This window comes from Arvicola amphibius, chromosome 2 (assembly GCF_903992535.2).
Source record: "Arvicola amphibius chromosome 2, mArvAmp1.2, whole genome shotgun sequence".
NCBI lineage: Eukaryota > Metazoa > Chordata > Mammalia > Rodentia > Cricetidae > Arvicola > Arvicola amphibius.
Window position 1 is genome coordinate 35889614 of NC_052048.2, and position 21610 is coordinate 35911223.

Genomic DNA, 21610 nt, shown 5'->3' on the forward strand with positions numbered 1-21610 from the left:
AGAAAAGCCCAGTGTGTTGGGACACAGGGCAGCGGCGTCTGCAAGTCTTTTGCATTCTGCTTGGCCCCCTGGTCTCCCTATACCCTATTTGAGGACCTGGATGTGGAACTGTTCTGGGATGCTTTGGTCAATGTGGCATCCCAAGATGCTACCCGAGTCACTGGGAATGCAAACCATTTGAGATGGAGAACATGAGGATATTCTTTGAGGATGTGTCCAGGATAATTCCTCTGATAGTTATGCTCTTACTGCTGGGCACACTGCTTCACTGTGACAGTTGAGGAAGACACCGTTCTACTCTGCCCTAGCTCTTGGTAGGTACCCATATTGTGAGGTTCATATACACTACCCCAAAGTATCTAAGTAGCATTAGTGTGGCCAGTTCCTCTTCTCTTTTTGAATAGACATTGGCTTTCCCTTCAAACCAGATTGACTGAAATTAAGTCATTTAAATAACTGTTGTGATTTGTATATGAAATATCCTGCACAGACTCAGATGTTTGGATAATTGACCCCTAACTGATGGTGATGTTTATGGGGTTATAAAACTTTCAGAAGTCGAGCTTTGCAGAAGGAAGAGTATCACTGGGGGCGGGCTTTGAAATTTTATAGACAGACCCTACTTCCTGTTTTCTCTCAGTTCTGGACTGCTGGCACAATGTGATGGGCCAGCTTCATGTTCCTGCTACCATGCTTTCCCCACCAAGATGGACTCTTTACACCTTCTAGAACTGTGAGCCCAAATGAACTTTTTCTTAAAGTTGCTTTAGTTGCCGTAATGGATGCAGCATCTTCATCAATTGACTGTGAAGACTGGGACATGAAGATGTGTGGAAGTGTGTCCTCCTGAGAGGCCGAGACATCACTGCATCAACATGGTTGAGTTTAAACTCCCCATGTGGTCATTCTAGTGTAACATGACATGTTCTATGTAGGACCTCCAAATTCGATCTATGTTTCTCAAGGAATTTACTCGCTATTCAACCCACGGGCGGGACGACAAGAAAACAAAGGGATTAAAACAATGCAAGGAGACTTAGATTCCTAGGAAGCATGAAGGATAGGGCCAGATTGCTCTGCTTCCGTAAACAACTGGACGACCAAACCACATCCACTACAGGATTGTTTTAAGATGGTAGGTGGCAGCAGCCCAGGATTGACCCTTGTGCATGGAGCCAGCATTTACTCCCTGTCTCAGGAAGTTTACAAAGTGATCCACAAAGGGTTGCAGAGATTCCTCAATATTGTCTGAGACCCTGGTGGAAGGAAGATTCCAAACTAGTAGAGTTGATATGGTGGAGAAGGTAACTTCCCTTCAGACTACAATCTACTCAAATGGCTAAAACAGGAATGGGTGGAGGGAGTCCTTGCTGCTGAGATCAAGTCAGCTGAAGAGGGGCATTATAAAGGGGAAAGGGGCCTGGGTTATATGACTTCCAAGGTCCCTACGATGTGGAAGACCACGTGGGCTCCTCTGAGGCTAAGGCTGAGGCTGGTCAGGAAATGGAATGGAGCAAAGGAATGGGGCAGTGCTACAAAGCTCACAATTCACCATAGTGCAGATGTTTACAAGCTTGAGACTGCGTTTCTTTCAGGCCTAAGTTCAAATCACGTCAGTTAGGGAATTCTTTCCACTTACCCACCTTCCCTGTACATACTTGCAGAAAGGAGAAATATTATCTAATATATGATGTTGATTAACATTTCTTTATAGAAGAGTTTGCTTACTAATAAGTGGTTGTTTTCTTTTGAGATAGGGTCATATGCATAGCAGATATTTTGCAACTACAATCTCACCATGAATGTTAGCATCTTAGGAAAGCCCTGGGGAATTTTGATCTGCATTGAATGTCCAAGCTATAATAAGACACTGATAATAAAAGCTCTTGGTTTGCTATGGTGTTCTATGGAGTGTGGCCTCTATCTCTGTGGTGGCAGACACAGTCACCCAGTTTGTGCCCTGCATAACTCTAGAACAACTGTCCGCATAGATACTGGTGTGGAGATTGCCGGGACATTATGTTTGTTGGCAGCCTCCACATTGTTTCAAAGTCCTCAGAGATAAAAGAAGAAGACAAATTCCAGAACTCTAGCCAGACCCGACACTCCTCATGGAAGGTTAGGAATCACAGGTTCTGGTTTCCCAGTACTGTGGATGGAATGTCTCTGACTACGTGCATGCGTGCATGCCTGTGTGTGCATGTGTGTGTGTGTGTGTGTGTGTGTGTGTGTGTGTGTATGTGAATGTGTGTGTGTGTGTGTCTCTGTGTGAAGTCAGAAGGCAACTTTCGGGGTCATTTTTCAGGTGCCGTCTTTCTTGTTATTTGAGACAAGGCTTCTGATTGCTTTAGAAGTTGCGAGGAAGTTCTACTGGAATTTGCTGAGGAGACTAGCTGGGTGGCCAGGAAGCACCAGGGATCCTCCTCTCTTTGCCTCCTCAGAGACATTTGCCTTTCGGGAAGGGAGATCAAGTCCTCATGCTTGCAAGCCAAGCACTTTCCTGGCAGAACTCTCTCTCTGCTTCTACTTTTGGCCTCTATTTCAGGAGCCACACCTAGGTTAAAATCCACCCCAGAGATGCTACTTCAGTGAGGTGAGACCAAGGCCATCTTCAGACCTGAGAGTCGACAGCCCTTCCCCATAGACATCCCCAAATCCATCTTCCCATAGTCATCTGTTGTGGCTTATATGTAAAATCTCCCTATTAGGCTCCTATGTTCAAATATGTGGTCCTAGCTGGTAGCTGTTTTATGACGTTATAGAAATGTTAAGAGGTGGGGCCTTGCTGGAGGAAATGGGTCCATGGGAGTTGGGTCTTGGGGTTCTCATAGCCAGGCTCTCTCCTTTCTGTCTGGCCTTTGCTTCCTGTTCCACCAAGATGCGAGGAATACCAATGGCACACTCCTGCCACCAAGCCTTCCTTTGCATGGCTAATGGTGTCCCCTCCAATCATGAGCCAAAAGAAGACTCTTCCTCCCTTAAATCACTTCTTGTTAGATGTTTGATCACAGAAAGAAAAAAAATAATTCTTGCTGGATCAGGCTTGATAGCATCTACCTTAAAATGGTTTCTGGAATGCAAAGTAGCTTTCCCTATCTTTGCTTCCCATGTTTACAACATTATCCATCCCTGAATCAGGACAAGAAGAGGGCCTCATTCCCCAGCTGCCCTTCTTAGCACGCATCCTCCTACCCCGTGCCAACAGAGAGAACCACCCACATTTTTGGAAAGGACAGTCGAGAAACAAAAGCAGACAGAGTCCCCTTGACCAAATCCATTACCTCCACGAATGAGGCTCGAAGCCGGAGCACATTCCCTTGCACCGCAGACAAACCACTCCCCTTGCCGACTGCTGCTGGCCCAGGGACATCTGGAAAAGGAGGCACAGAGAGGGTGTTTTCCTTCACATTGACCTCTGGGAGACTTGGCATAACAGCAAAGGGACTGCTTGGGGTTCAGAGGGCTCCTGATCAATATGCTGCCACTCACTGTTTACTGGGAACAGAGAAGAACATCCGGGAATGGGGCCATAGGCGGCAAGTGTTGAAGGGTGGGGCCCTTCCTAATAAAAGCTCTACTGGGGCTCCCTGCCAGGCTCCAAGGCTGTCTCCGAGTGCCAGGGATGTCTGGAAAGATTGCTACGAGGGGCCATCTGCTTCTTTCTCCTCCTTCACTCCTTCCTTAATCCGTCTATCACTGGAACGGAATCTTCCAGCGTCTCCTTCATTGCCTTCTGATTTATTGGTAGGATGTGACCGAACCAACACTACAGGCACAAACAAAGGAACATGCCTTAGCTGTTTATGGCTCAGAGCAGGACTTAAATATTTTGCTAATGTACCAAAAACAATCTCATGAGCCTTTGAAATCTTTTCTCGGGGGAGGGCAACACACAGGGCAGGTTTTGTTATTCACTACAAGCCCTAGGAAACAGCAGTGCCTTTGGCTGCCATTGCTGCTGTGGTTAGATCCAGTGGCTCTCCTGGGGTCCTCGAACCAGCATCTTTACCCACAAGCTCACCGGAAATGCAAAATCCCTGGCCCCTTTTCATCACACTGCTCTTTAACAGAATTCCCAGACATTTATTACGTTAGAATTGGAGAGGTGGCCGGTTAGGGATCTGCAGGCTGAGAAACTTAACCTAGCTTTCCCCTGGGGGTGGGGGGAGGGAAGACTTGGTAGAGGTGTGTGGACCATCAGGGTTCAACCCATTAGAAACGTAAAGGAATAAGTTCTTCATCTTGACAAATGCACAGATGGCATAGCATTTACTTAGTGTTCACTCTGTGCCGTGCATGGGGGCTTTAATATTAGAGGCTGTATGCCCAAATGGGATGCACAAGCCAGAGGCTCTGGAGAGGGAAGCTCATACTTCTCACTCAATTTTGAGAACCGCTGCTGAGTAGCAGCGAGGGCAAGGTTGCGGTGCCAGACTGTAAGTCTAGCAATGGTAACGGCTATGATTTAGACGCAGATGTATTAAGGAAGTGTTAATGAAGGCATCCATTCATAAACCCATATGAGAGGGAGAGGAACAGGGTGGTTTCTTCAACTAGGCCCCTTGGAGATTTAGACTGTGCAGGTTGAATAGACAGAAAATAGTGGGAAGGGAAGCCTGGCCGTGGGAAGAGACAAGCTGTGAGGAGAACAAATGCTGGAATATGTATTGTGCTGTCACAATTTGAGTGTGCTTCTGGGGACATTTGTGGTTCACTGTGTTATAGTGTGTGTGTGTGTGTGTGTGCGCGCGCGCACACACACACACACACACACACACACACGAAGGCCTGAAGACCATGATGGGTATTGTTTCTTCTCAAGCACGACCCACATTGTTTATGTGAAAGAGTCTTACCCTGTGGTGAACTCACAGTGCAGGCACAGGCGCAGGCTAGACTGTCTAGCGAGCCCAGGGTTCCTATTTGTTTCTACCTCATGTACCACCACACTGGCTTTTGTTTATGTGGGGCCTGGGGATAAAATTCAGGTCCTCATGCTTGTAAGAAAAGAATTTTGGGGACTTTTCTATAGCCCTTTGGTTTTAAAAGCGTGTGTGGAGGTGGGGGAGGGGAGGGGACCTGGTGAAGTTTGTAGGTGAACCTACCCTCACTGCCAGGGTTAGGATTCTGCACCGTGATCCTTTACAATCTCTGCCCTGCACCCACATCTCCCAACAGCTAGATCAGCAGTCTTGTGGGCATTCAGAGAACAGTGTACTTATATTTGGGTCTGATTAGTACTAAAATTATGTTATAAATGCCCCCTGCCCCCAGAAATGGGTCTTACTATGTGATCCATTTTGGCCCCAAGCATGAGATCCTCCTGCCTTAGCCCCCTTGAGGGTTAAGATTACAGATCTAGGCTAAGTGTGAGCATTGAGATGGTTCAGGTCACTAACCATCTTCCTAAGTTGGGGGCCGTGTTCCATAGACAGAACTTTGTTCCTTAAAGTTATTTGCCTGTGTCTGTGTTTGCATCCACTTCTCCTCCTCCCCCCCACACCTCGAATTATACGAGCTGAAATATAGCAATCTTTCCACACTTACTATTCAAATGGTTCCAAGTGTACTTAATTCACAAATAAGGCTTCATTGTTGGAGTGTTTCAGCTACACCCAGAGGCCTGGAAAGAAGTCATTCACGGAAGCATTTCCTAAGTGGCACGGCAGGCCTGAGCAGAGCTGATCTTCTAATGAGGGGCTATTTAACAGCCCTCCCAGAAGAGGATTAGTTTTGAGGACTGATCTGGAGCCGAGCCTCGGTGTGGCTGCTAACTCCTGTTTGGTTGAGAAAGACTGATGTAAGACAGGGCTGTTCCTCAGCGTGACAGCCTGTGATGTGGTGACCAGACTCTCTGTGCTAGGTCTGGCATTTATCAGCTATGCCTGTGACTGGATGCAAGCCATTGTTCTGCCTAGATTAGGTTTCGGCTTTGTCAAACAAGAAAACCACCTGGGTGGGGCTGCCTGGCTTGTGTCCCCGACAGCACTCATTTGTGAGATGTTACAGAGTAGCTCATGGCAGCAGAGTGGAAGTGAGGGTCATGTGACCAAACACAAATGGCGGGCACCAGACGTGCGAAGGCGGCTAACCTTTAGTTGCCAGCCTGTGCTAGCTGCAACAAGAGGGTAGCAGAGTGGGCCCCTGTTTCAGGGAGAAGGGCCCTGGTGTGGGGTCAGGCTGGGCTGGTTTTGCCACTTTTGTCCCATTCTCTTATTGTACAGGACCAATGGCTGGGCTTGTTGAGTCTTTCCTTTCCTGACCTACTGGGATAAGAGGAACCCAACATGCCTCATGGAGTTGCCAAGAAGGTTAAATGAGAAACTGGGAAGGATTTAACACACACTTATTATGCACTGTGTATTTACTGTTGTCATTAGATCTTGTGAAAGACAGCTCGAAAAACCTTGAATTGATTGTTCTGGAACTTTCTTTCAAGCTTTCACTTCCTTGGGGACTTCTAGGGAAACTATTTTTGGAAGGGCAGACCCCATATGTTTTTCATTCTCTACTTTCTTCCTTACCTATTTGTTGTCTCTGTGATTTGATTTGAAAAATAAAAAAAAAAAACAAGCAAACAAAACAAAGCATAAGGCCAAAGCAGGCTCCATACTTTGTAATTAACTTATTAAATGAGGCTGATTTTAGCCTTTGTCCTTGAGAAACTCTTGGTTTTGTTCTGTTTTCTATTAATTAAACTTGTTTGTTGGCAATCTCATACACGTATAATGAAAGCATTCTCTTTCACTCCAATCCTCTCTCATCTCCCCTTCTACTAGGTCAACCCCCCTGCCCTTCCCTACCAATCTGTTTTCCACATCACGTCATTTTGTTTGTGAGCTAGTGTTTTAACTAGGGTTGTAGTGTATAACCATTGTTTGGAGCTGTGCATTGGAGCCTGATGGGTACACAGCTGAAAACAAGGAAACACCACTTCTTAGACTCTCTCGGTAGTTGATATTTCAGCAAGAGGGCCAGGGCTCTATGAACCCCTCCCCCATCCATGGCTGCAGACAGGCCAGGCTCATGCAGGCCCAATGTAGGTCTCTGCAAAGGGCTGTCATACTTGATAACCTCTTCAGCAGGCTGTTCCTAACCAAGAAAGGCCACTGTTTTCAAGCATGTGATGATGGAGGAGGGTCTATGCTTGGGCCAGGTAGCCACAGCTATGTAGGCACAGGAAGCAGAACTTAGTCTCCAGAAGGCCAGTGGGCTAGTTTCCATGACAACAAAAGTTCTAGGAAAGCAAAACAAATGCCCTTGCAAGGAAGAGCTACATTTGGGCAGTCAGGCCATGCATGTAACTAGTTTTCTGGCTGACTGTTCTACACAGTAAACAGTCACTTGTTCACTGCATGCCATTCACTGGATCTAGGCAGACCCAAGGATCTTCAACACAGAGGAAATGATGACCTTGTTGATTGAGGAGGGGGAGGGGAATTAGTCCTAAGCAGAGCTCCAAATAAGAGCCTAGCCTCTGGTCTATAAACAGTGCCCTTCTCTGAAGGAGATGCTGTTGACGGATGGCACTGTGTGTCTCCCAGCCTCTCCCAGGAGCTGAGTATAGATGCTTAAGGGGACCATCCCTTTAACAAAGGTTTCTTAGAATTAGCATCTAATCAGCGTTTTCTCTTGAGGGAAAGAAAATGCATTTTGACAACTGTTTTTGGCTCTGGTTTGGTAGGATGTGGTACATGTAATATAAATTCTTAGAATTGAATCGTGCATTTCTTTTTTATTTTCTTTATCCAAATCAAAGCTTCCCCTCCCTCCCCTTTTCCCAGTCCACCCTACCTCCTTTAAAGACTTAGGTCTTCAAAGGACTTAGGTAGTTACTGGATATATAGGGAGCAAGAGACAGCCTGGGGTCTCTAATCTCCTTTAAGCATTTGCTTTCTGGTGAACTTCTAGGGGAAGTCTCTCTCTCTCTCTCTCTCTCTCTCTCTCTCTTACGCGTGCGTGCGTGCGTGCGTGTGTGTGTGTGTGTGTGTGTGTGTGTGTGTACCCACGCATGTGGAGCCAGAGGCTGGCACTGAGTACTTTTCTCTACTGTTCTCCACCTTATTCTCTGAGCAACTGTCTATCACTGGAACAGTAGTTCACTAATTCAGCTAGAGTGTCTGGCCACTGAGTTCTGGGGGCCCTCTTCTCCCCACCCATGCCCCCACCAGGGTTACAGGTGTGCATCACCGCTCCTCTTCACTGCCTGGATGGGATGTGAGTACTGGTGACCCCAACCTGGGTCCTCGTGTTTGCTACTTTATGGACGAGACCCTCTCCTTCACTCCCCAGGAGCTGTGCTAATAACAAAATGTTACCGCGGAGAATAATATGGGCTTGGGATGGAGAGGAATTTATTTTTTTTAATTTTTTTAATTTTTTATGGTTTATTTTTTTATATTTAAAAATTTCCATCTCCGCCCCTCCTCCTCCCCCTTCCCTTCCCTCCCCTGATGGAGAGGAATTTAAAAGGGAGGACTGCAGTGTTCAGGGTGAGCGTGGGGATTAGAAAAGAGGTGTCCCGCTCAGTTTCTTTCTCCTTGTGGGACCCGCATAAGATGAAAAAGTTGTTTGAAAATTCAGATACGTATGAAACATTGTCTAAAATATTGTTCAGATTTTGGTAATATGTCATAAAGATGCCTGACATAGTCTTCCAGTGCAAGAGGATACTGGTTTTTTGCTTGCTTGACTCATATATCATTCAGTGGCATCCATTGACCTCAGCTCTAAGACTTAGTTACCCTGCATGCTGTCTTGCAGTCATGGATCCTTACACACACACACACACACACACACACACACCACACACATACACACACACATACACACACACACACATACATACACACACACACAGAGAGAGAGAGAGAGAGAGAGAGAGAGAGAGAGAGAGAGAGAGAGAGAGAGAGAGAGACTTTCACCAGAAAGCAAATGCTTAAAAGAGATTAGAGACCCCAGGCTGCCTCTTGCTCCCTATACATCCAGTAACTACCTAAGTCCTTTGAAGACCTAAGTAAGTCTTTAAAGGAGGTAGGGTAGACTGGAAAAAGGGGAGGGAGGGGAAGCTTTGATTTGGATGGAAAAACAAGAAAATAAAAAATAATCTCTCTATTTTTGGAAATTTCACTCCTCAGATTGTGATTTATTATCCTATAAGAATTAACTAGTCTTGTAATTGGTCACCCACCTTGTCCTAACATTAAATTACTATCAAAGACCTGGTTCCTTAAAGGGTTTTGAGCTGGTCCTAAAACCTTCCAGGTTCTTTCATTTATGAGGAGGAGGAGCTCGCGATTATGTGATGGTCATGGTCTTACCCTTTGACAGTGGTCTATTAGTGCCTGCACATGCCCCGTGACTCTCCTCAGTGCTTCTTCCTAAGGCAATATTTTTCAAATAAATGCTGGATTCGATCTGACAGGGGATTTTTACAGGTAAGTCCTATAAATACAGGTCATTGAGGGTCACTGGCTAACGTATTAGGTTACTTAAATTGAATTCATAAAAATTCCAATAGCAAACAGGGAATGAGAATGGAGACAAATGGAGCAGGCTGAAGTTCTGAGAGGGTCCAGAAAGAGCCAGTATTACCTTCAGCTAAACCAGTCCTAAAACCATCCCACTACTAGAAACAGTCCAATACCCACAGCTCTGCACTCCACCAAGTGCCTTCACTTCCTTAATCACTCTTTGTTAACACTTAGGATCCGCCTTTGAAGACTGCCGTTATTCCTAGTCTACAGATGAAGAGTTACTTGCCCATTCAGAATGTTCAGGAATATGGCCTTCTGGAGGAGGGAGGGGCTCCTAAATCCACTTCTGTGTGATGCTCTGTTTTTCTCGATGACCATGAATGTAGCTAACATTTATTGAGTACCCCTTTGTGCCGAGCAAATGTCTAGCATTTACATACTATAATATTTCATCTAAGCACTCTGCCAACCGTACCAAAGTGGTACTTTTTTATTACTTTCACTTCTAGATCTCAATACCGAGGTCCAGAAATATCAAGGCTCTTCTGGAAGATCCAAGAGTATATGTGACTGAGCGATGATGGTGTACCAGGCTGAATGACCAATAGCTAGACAAGAGAGAAATAGTTGGGGCTGCCAGGCAGAGAGAATAAAAGGGAAGAGGGATGAGTGCGAAAAGGAGGGTGCCAGGGGCTAGCTACCCAGCCGCACAACCAGCCATGTAGTAAGAAGGGAAAACATATAGAATAAAGAAAGGTAAAAAGCCCAGAGGCAAAATGTAGAGGAAGAGAAATGAGTTAAATTAGAAGGGCTGGCTAGAAACAAATCAAGCTAAGGCTGGACATTCATATGTAAGAATAAGTTTCTGTATATTTATTTGGGAGTTAGGTAGTGGGTTCCCAAAGGCAACAAACAAACAAAAACACAACTACATGAGGCCCTAGGAAGATTTGATTTATGAGAAACAGAGTTGGGCTCAGATACAATTTCCTTAACCTCAGATTTCTACCACCTTCTCTTGTGTGGATCAATAAACTAAAAGATGCTCAAGGCAACAGGTAGACTTCAAGTACAGAGGGAAAGGTCATAGTTAGGGGAAGTGTATCAGAGTCATGGATCACATACATTCTGCCCTTCCTGGAAGCCTGGAAAGGGACCAGGTTGTTAATACCCAGTACAGCTTCATGGAACTGGAGCTTGATCATGGACCCACATGGTGGAGATGGTGGGACAGACGGTGGTTTGGGGACTATGTGCTAAAAGTCTACTGCTCAAAATTGTCAGTGCTTAACAAAAATAAGAGCTAACAAACTTCCTCCTTAGCCAATAAGGAAGTCATTCCTGGGTTCATTTCCAACTCTTTGTAAGGATCCCTGGTGGTTGATGTCTTTGGGCTCCCGGATGAGGTTCATGCCACGAGTTCAAATATATCCATTTCTATTTCCGTTTACTGTTGCCACTCAAATTCCTTTCACAGTGCCTTTGCATCTGGGTCTCTGGAAGTCTTCAATGCACATTCTAAGCTTCTTTTCATAATTATCTAACCCTCAGAGACCTTCAAGCCTACAAGTGACTTGAGGCTCCACCTTTCTTATAATATACAGGAATAATAACAGTTGTAGTAAGTGTAGTTATTCTTCATTACCTGTGCAGACCACAACCACGGATTCAACCAGTCTTGGATGAACATATTAAATAGAGGCCCTGGTGGGATGGCTCAGTGGTTAAGAGCACTTCTTTCTCTTCTAGAGGACCTAGGTTCTGTTTCCAGGGTCCACATGCAGGCTCACAACCATCTATAATTTCAGTCCCAAGGGATCTGGTGCCTTTCCTGGCCTCCAAGGGCAATTCACACACATGGTGCACAGACATACATGCAGGCAAAGCATCCATATACATTAGCATAAATAAAGAACCATGGATAGAAGAAAATGTGCGTTTGTATAGATTTTTATCAATTTTGCACAGTATGGTACTGTGTGAGGCGTTGAGAGGTAAGCACAGATTCTGTGCAAGGTGATACATTGTTTTCCTAGAAGGGTCTCGAGAACCCTGGAATTTTGGTATCTGACACATATCCAGTAACTGGTCTCTTACAGACACTGAGGTACAGATGTATTGGGTTTAGAATTTTCTGGACACTATGCTATAGCAAGTCTCAGAGGCAGGTGTATTGCCATGGTTGTCAAGAAGTAGTCTCCTCGTTGTGGCAGTAACCACAGTGGCAGCACCTTGGAACTTGTGAGTTCTTGGGAATTGTGTGTGTGTGTGTGTATGTGTGTGTGGGGGGGGGGCGGTGTTTGTATGCATACCTATGCGTTCACATGTGGAGGCAAGAGGTTGACTTTAGACTTCTTCCTTTATCTCTGTTATATCTTTTGGCACAAAGTCTCTCACTGAGCTTGGAGCTTACTGCTTCTGCTAGACCGGCTGGTCAGTGAGCTCTGGGGATCCCCCTGTCTTGCCTACCCAGCACTGGGATTACAGGTTCACACAGCAACAAATGGGCTTTTTACATGGGTACTAGAGATCTGAACTCAGGTCCTCATGAGTTTGTGGCAGGCACCGTACTAGCTGAGGCATCTCTCCATCCCTGCTAATCTTTTAATACATCCAAGGCCTATTTTGAAACACAGGGCTTGGTCATAGATGCCATTATATTTGGAAGTTCCCCAGGGGGTTCCAAGGTATAGACAAGTTTGGGAGCCCTTCTGTCTCAGCATAGTCCTTCTGTCTTAGTCCAACCCTCAGCTGCTCCAACTCAGAGTTCAATTCTTTAGCCCATTGGTTTAATAATTTTCTTTTCTAAACCCTTGGATACAGTTGATAGGAATATAAGTCATAATAGAAGAACAGTCATTATGGAAAACAGTATTAGGATCCCAGTACTATGTATCTATATCTATATATCTGGAAGGAGAATATATATGTATATGTATATGTATGTGTTTATGTATATGTTTATGTATATGTTTATGTATATGTATATGTAAATAAGAATGAAATAAAGAAAGCAGTCACTACTAGAGGAGATGTCTGCATCCCCTAGTCTATTGCAGCTTTATTCAAAATAGCCAAGATAAGGAATCAAGCTAGATGTGTGTCAACCAGTTGATGAATAAGCAACAGAATGGTGTGTGAACTCCTCCAGTAGAATGCTATATATGTCATCCTTAGTACATCCTTAATAAAAGAAACCCCAGGGAGATGACTTAGTGGTAAAGGGAAATTGCTACTTTCCCGAGGACTTGAGTTCCATTCACAGCAGCCATATAGTGCAGCTAAAAGTAGCCTGTAACTCCAGCTCTAGGGGATCCGATGCTATCTCCTAACCTCTACAGGCTCTGCACATGCATGCTCATGTGTGCATGCATGTACGCATGTGTGTACTCACAATAAATAATTAATATTATTTATCATCAATTATTAATTAGTTAATGAATGCTCAGTCAATAATAATATCTGCTGGTTTTGGCCACTGAGATGGGCCCAGAAGCATTAGGTTAAATGAATTAATCCTGGCACAGAAAGGCAGGCATTGCTCGTTCTCATGTAGGTATTTTACGAGGGTTCCACAGAAACAGAGTGGATGTTGAGTGCCAGGGTCTGGGGCTGGGGAAACAGGGACATGGTCCTAAATGGGCACTAAGTATGAGCTATACAATGAGAATACATCTGGGAGAACTAAAGTGTAGTGTTTTGATTATAATTTTGTACTTAGAATTTCCCAAGAGAGTGGATCTTAGTTACTTTCATTACAGGGAGAAAGGTAACTGTGGGGGAGGCTCACAAGTCAAGGGGTTTAAAAATGTCCACAGATACAGGAGTGAGAACTTGCAGGCCTCATGTACATGTAATTTCTGTGTGCCCGTTCTACCTCAGTGAGCTGTCCTTACATGTTAAACACGACATACTGACGGTGGGAAGGATGGCAAAGAGAATCTGATTTTACTCCAGACTGAATGTGCACAAACTCTACTGAGGAAAATGAGTGAGTGAACAAAAGGATGGAAACTAAGAAATTCCAAAGGAATATTCCTTATACAGAGTAAAGTATGTTTTGTGCAGCGTTGGTTTTAAAAGTTGTATTTTAGAGCTAAAGTCAGACACAGCAAGGGACATCTGTAACCACAGTTCTTGGGGTGGGGTGGTCATGGATACTATGAAGCTTTCTGGCCAGCCAGTCAAGCCAAAACGGTAAACTCCAGGTCTACCATTCTCAGCCACATAAGGAGTTTGAAACACATTTGAGCTAAAGGCCTTGGTCTCAAAATTAATAAAATAACATTTAGGGAGGTGAGAATTACCCTATTCAACCTCAGCTGGTCCGCAGGATAATTGTGACAGACATGAACCAAATGAACTAGAAGGAAAACAGTGAAGCCCAGGTCAGGCATGGCGACCGTCAGCTTGCCACCTACTGATTGTGATCCTCGTCTGTTGCTTCAAATGTCTCTAACAGACAACACACAAAGTTTTCCACTTCTAGAATTCTAAGCGCTGGACCAACAGACCTAATCTCAGTTTGTTTAGTCTGTGAATTTTCAGCCTCACTACACAGTTCAGTGAAAGGATATCAGAGCTGAAGCGATTTATTCTCATCCATAATTATCTCGATGCGAACCTAAATTGCCCTGTGTGGAGACTGTAGAAGCCCATGCTCACACACAGGGGAGGAGGAGAGGGAGAGCGGGGAGAGAGAGGGAGAGAGAGAACTAAAGATTGCCAAGAATGCTGTTATGTGTCCCCTAATAAAGACAAGGTCTTTGCCACTGTCTTGTCAAATTCAGCATTGTTCTAGAAGTAATTGGCATGGTTGGATTCCCTGTCATGGTAAAGAACTCAGGTCAGATAATCACTCAGCTAAGGAGAAGGACAGCAGCCATTTCTATGTCTCCCCTTACCTGCTGTTATGTTCTGAGTCAGTTCCCTCAAAGCCTGATGAAGTGACTGATGGAACCCTCTAGAACACAGCCTATACTCACTCCTCCCATATTTGGGAAAACAGAATTTTTTATGGCCATGGCCTAAAGTTTTTCCTTAGGGATTTTCCAAAACCTGGGGAGTCAAGAGAGGAACAAACCAGAAGATGAACACAGAATAACAGTTCTTGAGAGCAGAAAAGGCAAGAATTGGGAGAATTCATTTTGCAGTGCATTAGAGGAAAACATCTGGATACGAAGGAACACTATTATGTATAGGATCAACTTCCCTCCATAACCCACCCTTGGTCAGCTGCCACTGGGGCACAGGATCTGTCTCATGGAGGAGGGACTGGTCAGTGGGCATCCATAGAGAAAGAGTAATTTCTTTTCTTCTTCTTCTTCTTCTTCTTCTTCTTCTTCTTCTTCTTCTTCTTATGCGGAGGAGTAGTGCATCGGCGTTTCTGACGCTAAGCCTATCTTATTCTTCCCTCTCCTCCTCTATTCCTACTCTTTCTTCTTCTTCTTCTTCTTCTTCTTCTTCTTCTTCTTCTTCTTCTTCTTCTTCTTCTTCTTCTCCTTCTTCTTCATCATCATCATCATCTGTTGTTATTATTACTACTGCAGCTGTGCTAAGGCCTTGCACTTTGTGGTAAACTTATTTCTTCTTTTTTAATTGTTGGGACACTTCCCAACAGTGTGGAAGCCTAGACCTTTGTCAAGACCCCAGAAATTCTTGGGTAGAAGAATGAGAGAAGCTTTCTCAGCCAGACCACTTCCCCACCCTCCAAACACTGCACCTCTTAAGAAAATAATAGGTGGCTCTCCATGCAGCTTGCAGTCACGGAGCTCATATGAGCCCAGTTTGGGTACTTCCTTCTAGAAGAGTTTCTCAATCCCCTCCACCCTAGAGCTGGGGAGGTGTGGGGGCCGCTATCAGCCTCAGGGAGGATGGAGGGTCTCAGTCAGTGGTGGCCTGGAGAAGAGGCAGCCAGTCAGTACAATTCCAGGGAAGAAGAAGGGCTGTGGCTTCCCTGTGTCTGGTTAGAAGGACAATTACTGCATTTTGTACTTAAACTCCCAAGCTAGAGCCATGTCAGGGAAGGTGTGAGCATCCTGAGATGACAGCAAAGCCAGACTTCCTGAAAACACTCCTCTCCATGAAGGGCAGTCCATGCACCATGGGTAACATGATGAGCTCAGTTCAGTCGCACCGAGGTAGAGCAGGCAGACGGAAATTGCACGTACGTCTACTAGTAATGTCTACCTCCCCACACACGCCCTAGGCTATAACAGAGAACGTGCTTGCTTAACCAAAGTAAGAAGTTACCTATTCCCTTTTCTTTCTCCCCACTGTCATTTATTATTTTACAGTTTCACTACTTTGTACTTTTAGCTCTTGTATTTTTTAAAAGATAGGGGAAACGATGAGACCCTCACCCAAGGTTTTGCTGTTCTTAGAAAGTCCTGAAACGAGAGATACTGAGAAAGGAGAGTTATCAAAATTCTATGAATGGATCTGGACAGATGGATCCTCTCTTCTAGGCCTCGGCAAGTGCCCTTGAAAGTACATGCCTATATGTGGTCATCAAAAGACCCCTTCATCTTCCAGAGGTCAGGAGATTGGGGTTACTTTGACAAAGGCATTAGGGCAAGGTGCAAAGTTTTAACTCTTAAACTGAGAAATTTGTTGCTGAGCAACCAGCTGCATGTGACAGCACATGGAAAATCTAGGAACTCAGTCGTTCAAACCTTGGACACAGACAGCTTTGTTTAACTTTCTATTGGCAGGGTGAGAACTACGGTGATGGAGGGAGAGAGGAAGCCAGCCTCCTTGGCTGCCAGCAGCTTGCTGATAGCCCGTGTTTACACACTGCAGTATCCAAAGCAGGTCTACAAATCTTATTTCTTGATACCCCACTAGATTGATGGGACAAGGTTTGTAAGACTGAACTCAGATTTTCCTTTGGCACCAACTGCCTTTGAACTAGTTACCAATGCATGGGCTAGCATGAAAAGAGAAATGTATAAGGCAAAAGGTCTTCTCATCAGTTCCTTCTTTGTCTTACCTCTAGTGGGGGTTGCAAGTCTAATGCAGCCCAGGTTAGCCTATAATTCCCTGCATGGAAGAGGATGACTTTGAATTAGCTTTGACTCTACCTCCTTAGTGCATCACTATTCATGGTGTATGTTGTACTGGGGAATTGAACCCAGGGCTTCCTGAGTGCTAGGCAAGCACTTTATCAACTGAGCTACATCCCTACCCACCATAGGACTTTGCTTTAAAAGACAGTATCTTATACAGTAGTCCAGTCTAGTCCGGGCTATAGCCAGGCTAACCTTGAATTTAAGCTAATATTCCTGTCTCAGTTGTCTCATGAACTCTATAATTACAGGCATTCACTCTACTATACCTCACTTGGGTGTTTGTTGTTGCTTTGGGAAGTGCTGGGGAATTGAATTCAGGGCCTCATGAAAGCTAGACAAGCCCTCTACCACAGATCTCCTAATCTATACCCTGGTGTTTTCTTTTTCTTTTTAAAATTGTTTTATTGAGCTATATATATTTTCTCTACTCCCCTCCTTTCTCCCCTCCTCACCTTCTACCCTCTCACATGATTACCATGCTCCCTATTTACTCAGGAGATCTTTATACTTTCCATGTAGATTAGATCCATGTATGTCTCTCTTAGGGCCCTCTTTGTTGTCTAGGTTCTCTGGGATTATGAATTGTAGCCTGGTTTTTCTTTGTTTTATGTTTAAAAACCACTTATGAGTGAGTGCATATTATATTTGTCTTTCTGGGTCTGGGTTACCTCACTCAATATCATGTTTTCTAGATCCATAAATTTGTCTGCAAATTTCAAGATGTCATTATTTTTTCTGCTGTACAGTACTCCATTGTATAAATGTACTACATCTTCTTTATCCATTCTTTGGTTGAGGGGCATTTAGTTTTTTTTCCCAGGTTCTGGCTATGACAAATAATGCTGTTATGAACACAGTTGAACACATGTCCTTGTGGTACAATTGAGCATCCTTTGGGCATATACGTCAAAGTGGTATTACTGGGTCTTGAGGTAGGTTGTTTCCTAATTTTCTGAGAAATCATCATACTGATTTCCAAAGTGGCTGTACCAGTTTGCACTCCCACCAGCAATTAAGAAGTGTTCCCTTTACCCCACATCCTCTCCAGCATAACTTGTTACCAGTGTTTTTGATCTTGGCCCATCTTACACCCCAGTGTTTTCTAATGGTTCCATCTCCACAGCATGGACATAGGTTATGAAGAGGAATCCTAGAGGTGGTAGCTGACCTGGCACTTCAGATCCCTTCCCTGGTGTTTCTTCCTCCAATGCAGCCCTGCCTAGGAACGTTTTCCTTCTTTGGCTACGACCTGCAGCTTTGTGGATAACAGAGCACAGCTATATGACCCTCACTATGAACCAGAAGTTGATCGGACTCCCTTGAGAATCTTATCCAAGTAGCTTGGGGGAAGTGAAGATAAGAAAAATAAGGTCCTTTTATGGGATCCCTTCCTCCCCCGCACCCACACCTCCTAAATGAGAACAAGCTGCTGGTGTTTCTGGGCCTGATGTCTTCAGGTTACACTGAGAGTCTAATTCATCTCATGGTTCTTAGATTTCAACTCTTCATAAACTTTGTTTCTAGTATAAATTTTAATCTTAAGTTTGGCTATATCTGTTCATTATACCTTCCAGTTTGGTGAGACACTTGTGTATTTAGCATTGTGCTAGCTTAATAATGTAATCTTATAAGAATATAATTTTGTGTGTGTGTGTGTGTGTGAATTATAATTTTCAGAATGATATGCTTTCATTGGCCTTAGCTTAGGAAAGGGGCTGGGTCTGGAGAAAATCAAGCAGGAAGGTTTTAAATCTTGCCTGTCTGAGTCTTAATACCTTGAAAGGAAACATGCTGTCTAAATGTGTTTTGTAGCCCAGTTATTAAAAGTCTGCAGGTTTCACTATGCAAATACCTCCTGCTAGGAACCTCAAACTTAAATTGGTTAGCTTATTGACAATGGAAGCTTTACACACACACACACACACACACACACACACACACACACACGAGGCTGCCTTTGGGGAGGTGTTTCTCTGGTTTCAAAGGACACCCATCTTGTAAATGATGCCTCTTCTCTCTTTTTTGCTGACATTTTAAAAAACTGAATATTAAAGACAGCTTTGAGCCCAAGTATTTCACCCTTCCCTTGACTTCTGCGCTGCATAAGGACCTAATTGTACCCTAGGAACAGTTGGCTTCTGAATGTTAGAAAGCCATAGATGAAAGGACCTTAAGAAGGTCATAGGTCAATTTTTTTTCTAAGTCTAATTTTATAAAGAAGAAATTAGATGTAGGAATGGTGGCTTATGCCTATAATCATGTACTGAGAAGGTGGAGGCAGGTGGCTCTATATGAGTGTGAGGCCCACCTGGTCTACATAGGGGGATCGTGTTTCAAACAAACAAACAAACAAAAAGCCAAAGAAATGGCTTAGGGGGTAAGAACAGTTGTCACACAAACTTTATGACCTGAAAAGAGATTACTGGAACCCCCGGAACCCCCGGTAGAAGGAGAAACCAACTCTCAAAGGTTTTCCTCCGACTCCCACATGTGTGCTGGAACATGTGCACACCTATACTTATACCCACATGCATCACACATACCACACATGCATGCACACTCACACCCACACCACACACACACACACACACACACACATAATGATAAATAAAAGTAAGTAAAGACAAGCATAGAAAAAACCTTACCAATCAATCAAACAAGAAACTGACATTAGAGGTGGCCATTCACCCTCAAATAACTCACTGTCAAGGTCTCACCTTTGAAATTTACTAGATGTGATTCAAATGAGAAAATCAAAACTATAGAACCCAAGGTAGTTTGCAGAAAAATTTTACGTGTCCTTGTCATGTGCTCTTGGAGTGCTTGTGCCTTTCACTTCTTTGTGGTACCCATCCCGGTGGACCTCATCTCCTGCCCACTTTGATGACTTCTAACAACTCTTCCTGCTAGATTGCAAATTCTAAGATGACAGAGTTGCCGGAGTCTAGTTAATTGGTCTACCACTAGTCCCCAAATGCCTTGCACATGGTAGCTCCTTAAAACACACTTTGCTTTAGAAAGCCCCTTTAACAGCCCTCTCAGTTCCTGTCTTCTGTGTTTCTTGGCACCAAAAACTAATACGTTCGATGGTCCTTTTCAGTGCCCTTCTGAGCCCTGCTCAGCTGTCCCCTCTCCTCCCCGGTTCTAGCACCAGCTCTTCTCTCCCGCTGGACTCCATCCATCAAGTGGTTTCACCTCTCCCTTGCAGCTCCCGCCTCTAACCTCCTCAGCTACTGGACTCTTGAGTGTAGACACATGAAACTGTCCCTTTTCTTCTCTGGCACCTGATCTCCATTTATGCCAGCTCCATCTATCTGTCTAGGCACCTGGATCTAGTGCCAAATCTCAGCCAACCACTCAAGGCCAACTTGGAAAGAGCTGCTTTCCTTGTTTCAGAGATGGACGTTTCCTCACAGCGTGGTCCATTTCTACTTCAGGCCGTAGCTTACATGCCAGTACCCAGAATGTAAGAGACACTGCCTGCACAGGAAAACACATTCCGTCACTGTCTTCTGGAAAGTGACTTCTCATGGAGGGAAGAGCAGAGCATAGTTTTGTAGAAAGAGTCTGTCCCAGGCTCTTCTAGGAAATAGAATATATACAAGTACTGGGAAATAGTGAAAACCCAGGCCAATCTGAGAGCTTTGTGAAATTGTGCAGGCTTTCCGTGGCATTTCTGGTCTTGGTGCATCAGCTCGGGATTATCTCTTTATCCACTCCTGCTGTGGGTGGCTCACAGAGTGTTGGAGAAGTTCTGTGCATGTTGGAGTTTGTGGCATTAAATGTAAACTCTGGATATTATTCATGCTACCTATGTAGCTCCAGAAAGTTCTTTCTGCCCTTTCAATCTCAGACTTTAGCATTTTCATTATACTTTTTCCTTTCTGGACACAGGATCTCATGTATCACAGACTGGCATTGAACTATTGGCTCTGTAGCTGCAAATAGCCTTGGACTTTAGACCCTCTTCCCCTGCTGGATGCTGGGATTACAGGTTTACACCACCACATTCAGCTTTATTAGACTTTTTGTATAATAGTATTGAGAATGAAACCTAGGATCCCATGTATAACAGGCATACAACTCTACCCTTGACCTAATTCCCAGTCCTTTCTCATCTTTGAATGTGAATTATAGTCTTTAGCAGCTCCATGGCATCGTTGTGAGAATCACACATAATAAAACAAATAAGATGTTTTGGGAAAACACAAAGTGTTTTGGAGATCGGGAGAAATCAAACATCGCTGTTTACAGAACCCCGTCTTCCTTCTTCATGGCCTTTGTCCTCTACATACCATCTGTGTGACTATCTGCTTATTTATAGTTACACAGATCACTTTTGGAGAACTTGTTTCTTGAAAAATAACTTTACCCCTGAAATGTATTTAAAATAGAAAGCAGCCGTAAGACATGGCAAATGGGGACTGGTTAAGAGTACTGGCTGCTCTTCTAGAGGGCATGGGTTTGGATCCTAGAACCGACATGATGGCTGATAACCATCTGTAACTTCAGTTACAGGGTCCAACTCTCTCTTCTGACCTCTGTGGGCACCAAGCATGCAACCATATTCAGACATGCAAGTAGATAAAACAGTCGTACACATAAAAAGTAAAAACAGATAATCCTTTAAGAATAGAGTGAATAATGAAACGGTTTCATTACATCCTAATTCTATAAAATTTCCTTCTAAGCACTTTGGGTTGGCTCACATGACTTTAGCACAAACCTGGTTAAATGTTTGAGAACTCAGACATGTCAGTAGGGGAAGACTTTCTCCCCGATAGAATCAGAAGGGTTTGCGATCTGAAAGGAGATAGAGTCTGGTAAATGTTCATGTTTGTGTATGGACTAAATTCTACCCATGAACCAATTTATATCCTAGACCTCAGGGAACTGAAAACATCCTAGGGGAGGAGGGAAGATCTAGGGCTGAATTTCCTGTCCTTCACCTTTGTCAGCCATTGAGCGTGCAACTGAAGCCATCCAGGTCAAGCATCTGAGCCTGAGTTCACCCTCTTGTAAAACTAGATTCCTGTAAAGATGTGAGAAACTTTGACCCAATGC

At 44.2% G+C, this 21610-nt stretch overlaps 1 protein-coding gene across 1 annotated transcript in view; it reads right to left on the minus strand.

Moving 5' to 3' along the window:
- The window catches only part of Lmcd1 (LIM and cysteine rich domains 1), a 62068-nt gene that overhangs the window by 23635 nt on the left and 16823 nt on the right, over positions 1–21610 (minus strand). Inside the window, exon 2 of the mRNA XM_038319780.1 lies at positions 3282–3370. Within this exon, the coding sequence (XP_038175708.1) occupies positions 3282–3370 (89 nt within the window). The remainder of the gene's footprint in view (positions 1–3281; positions 3371–21610) is intronic.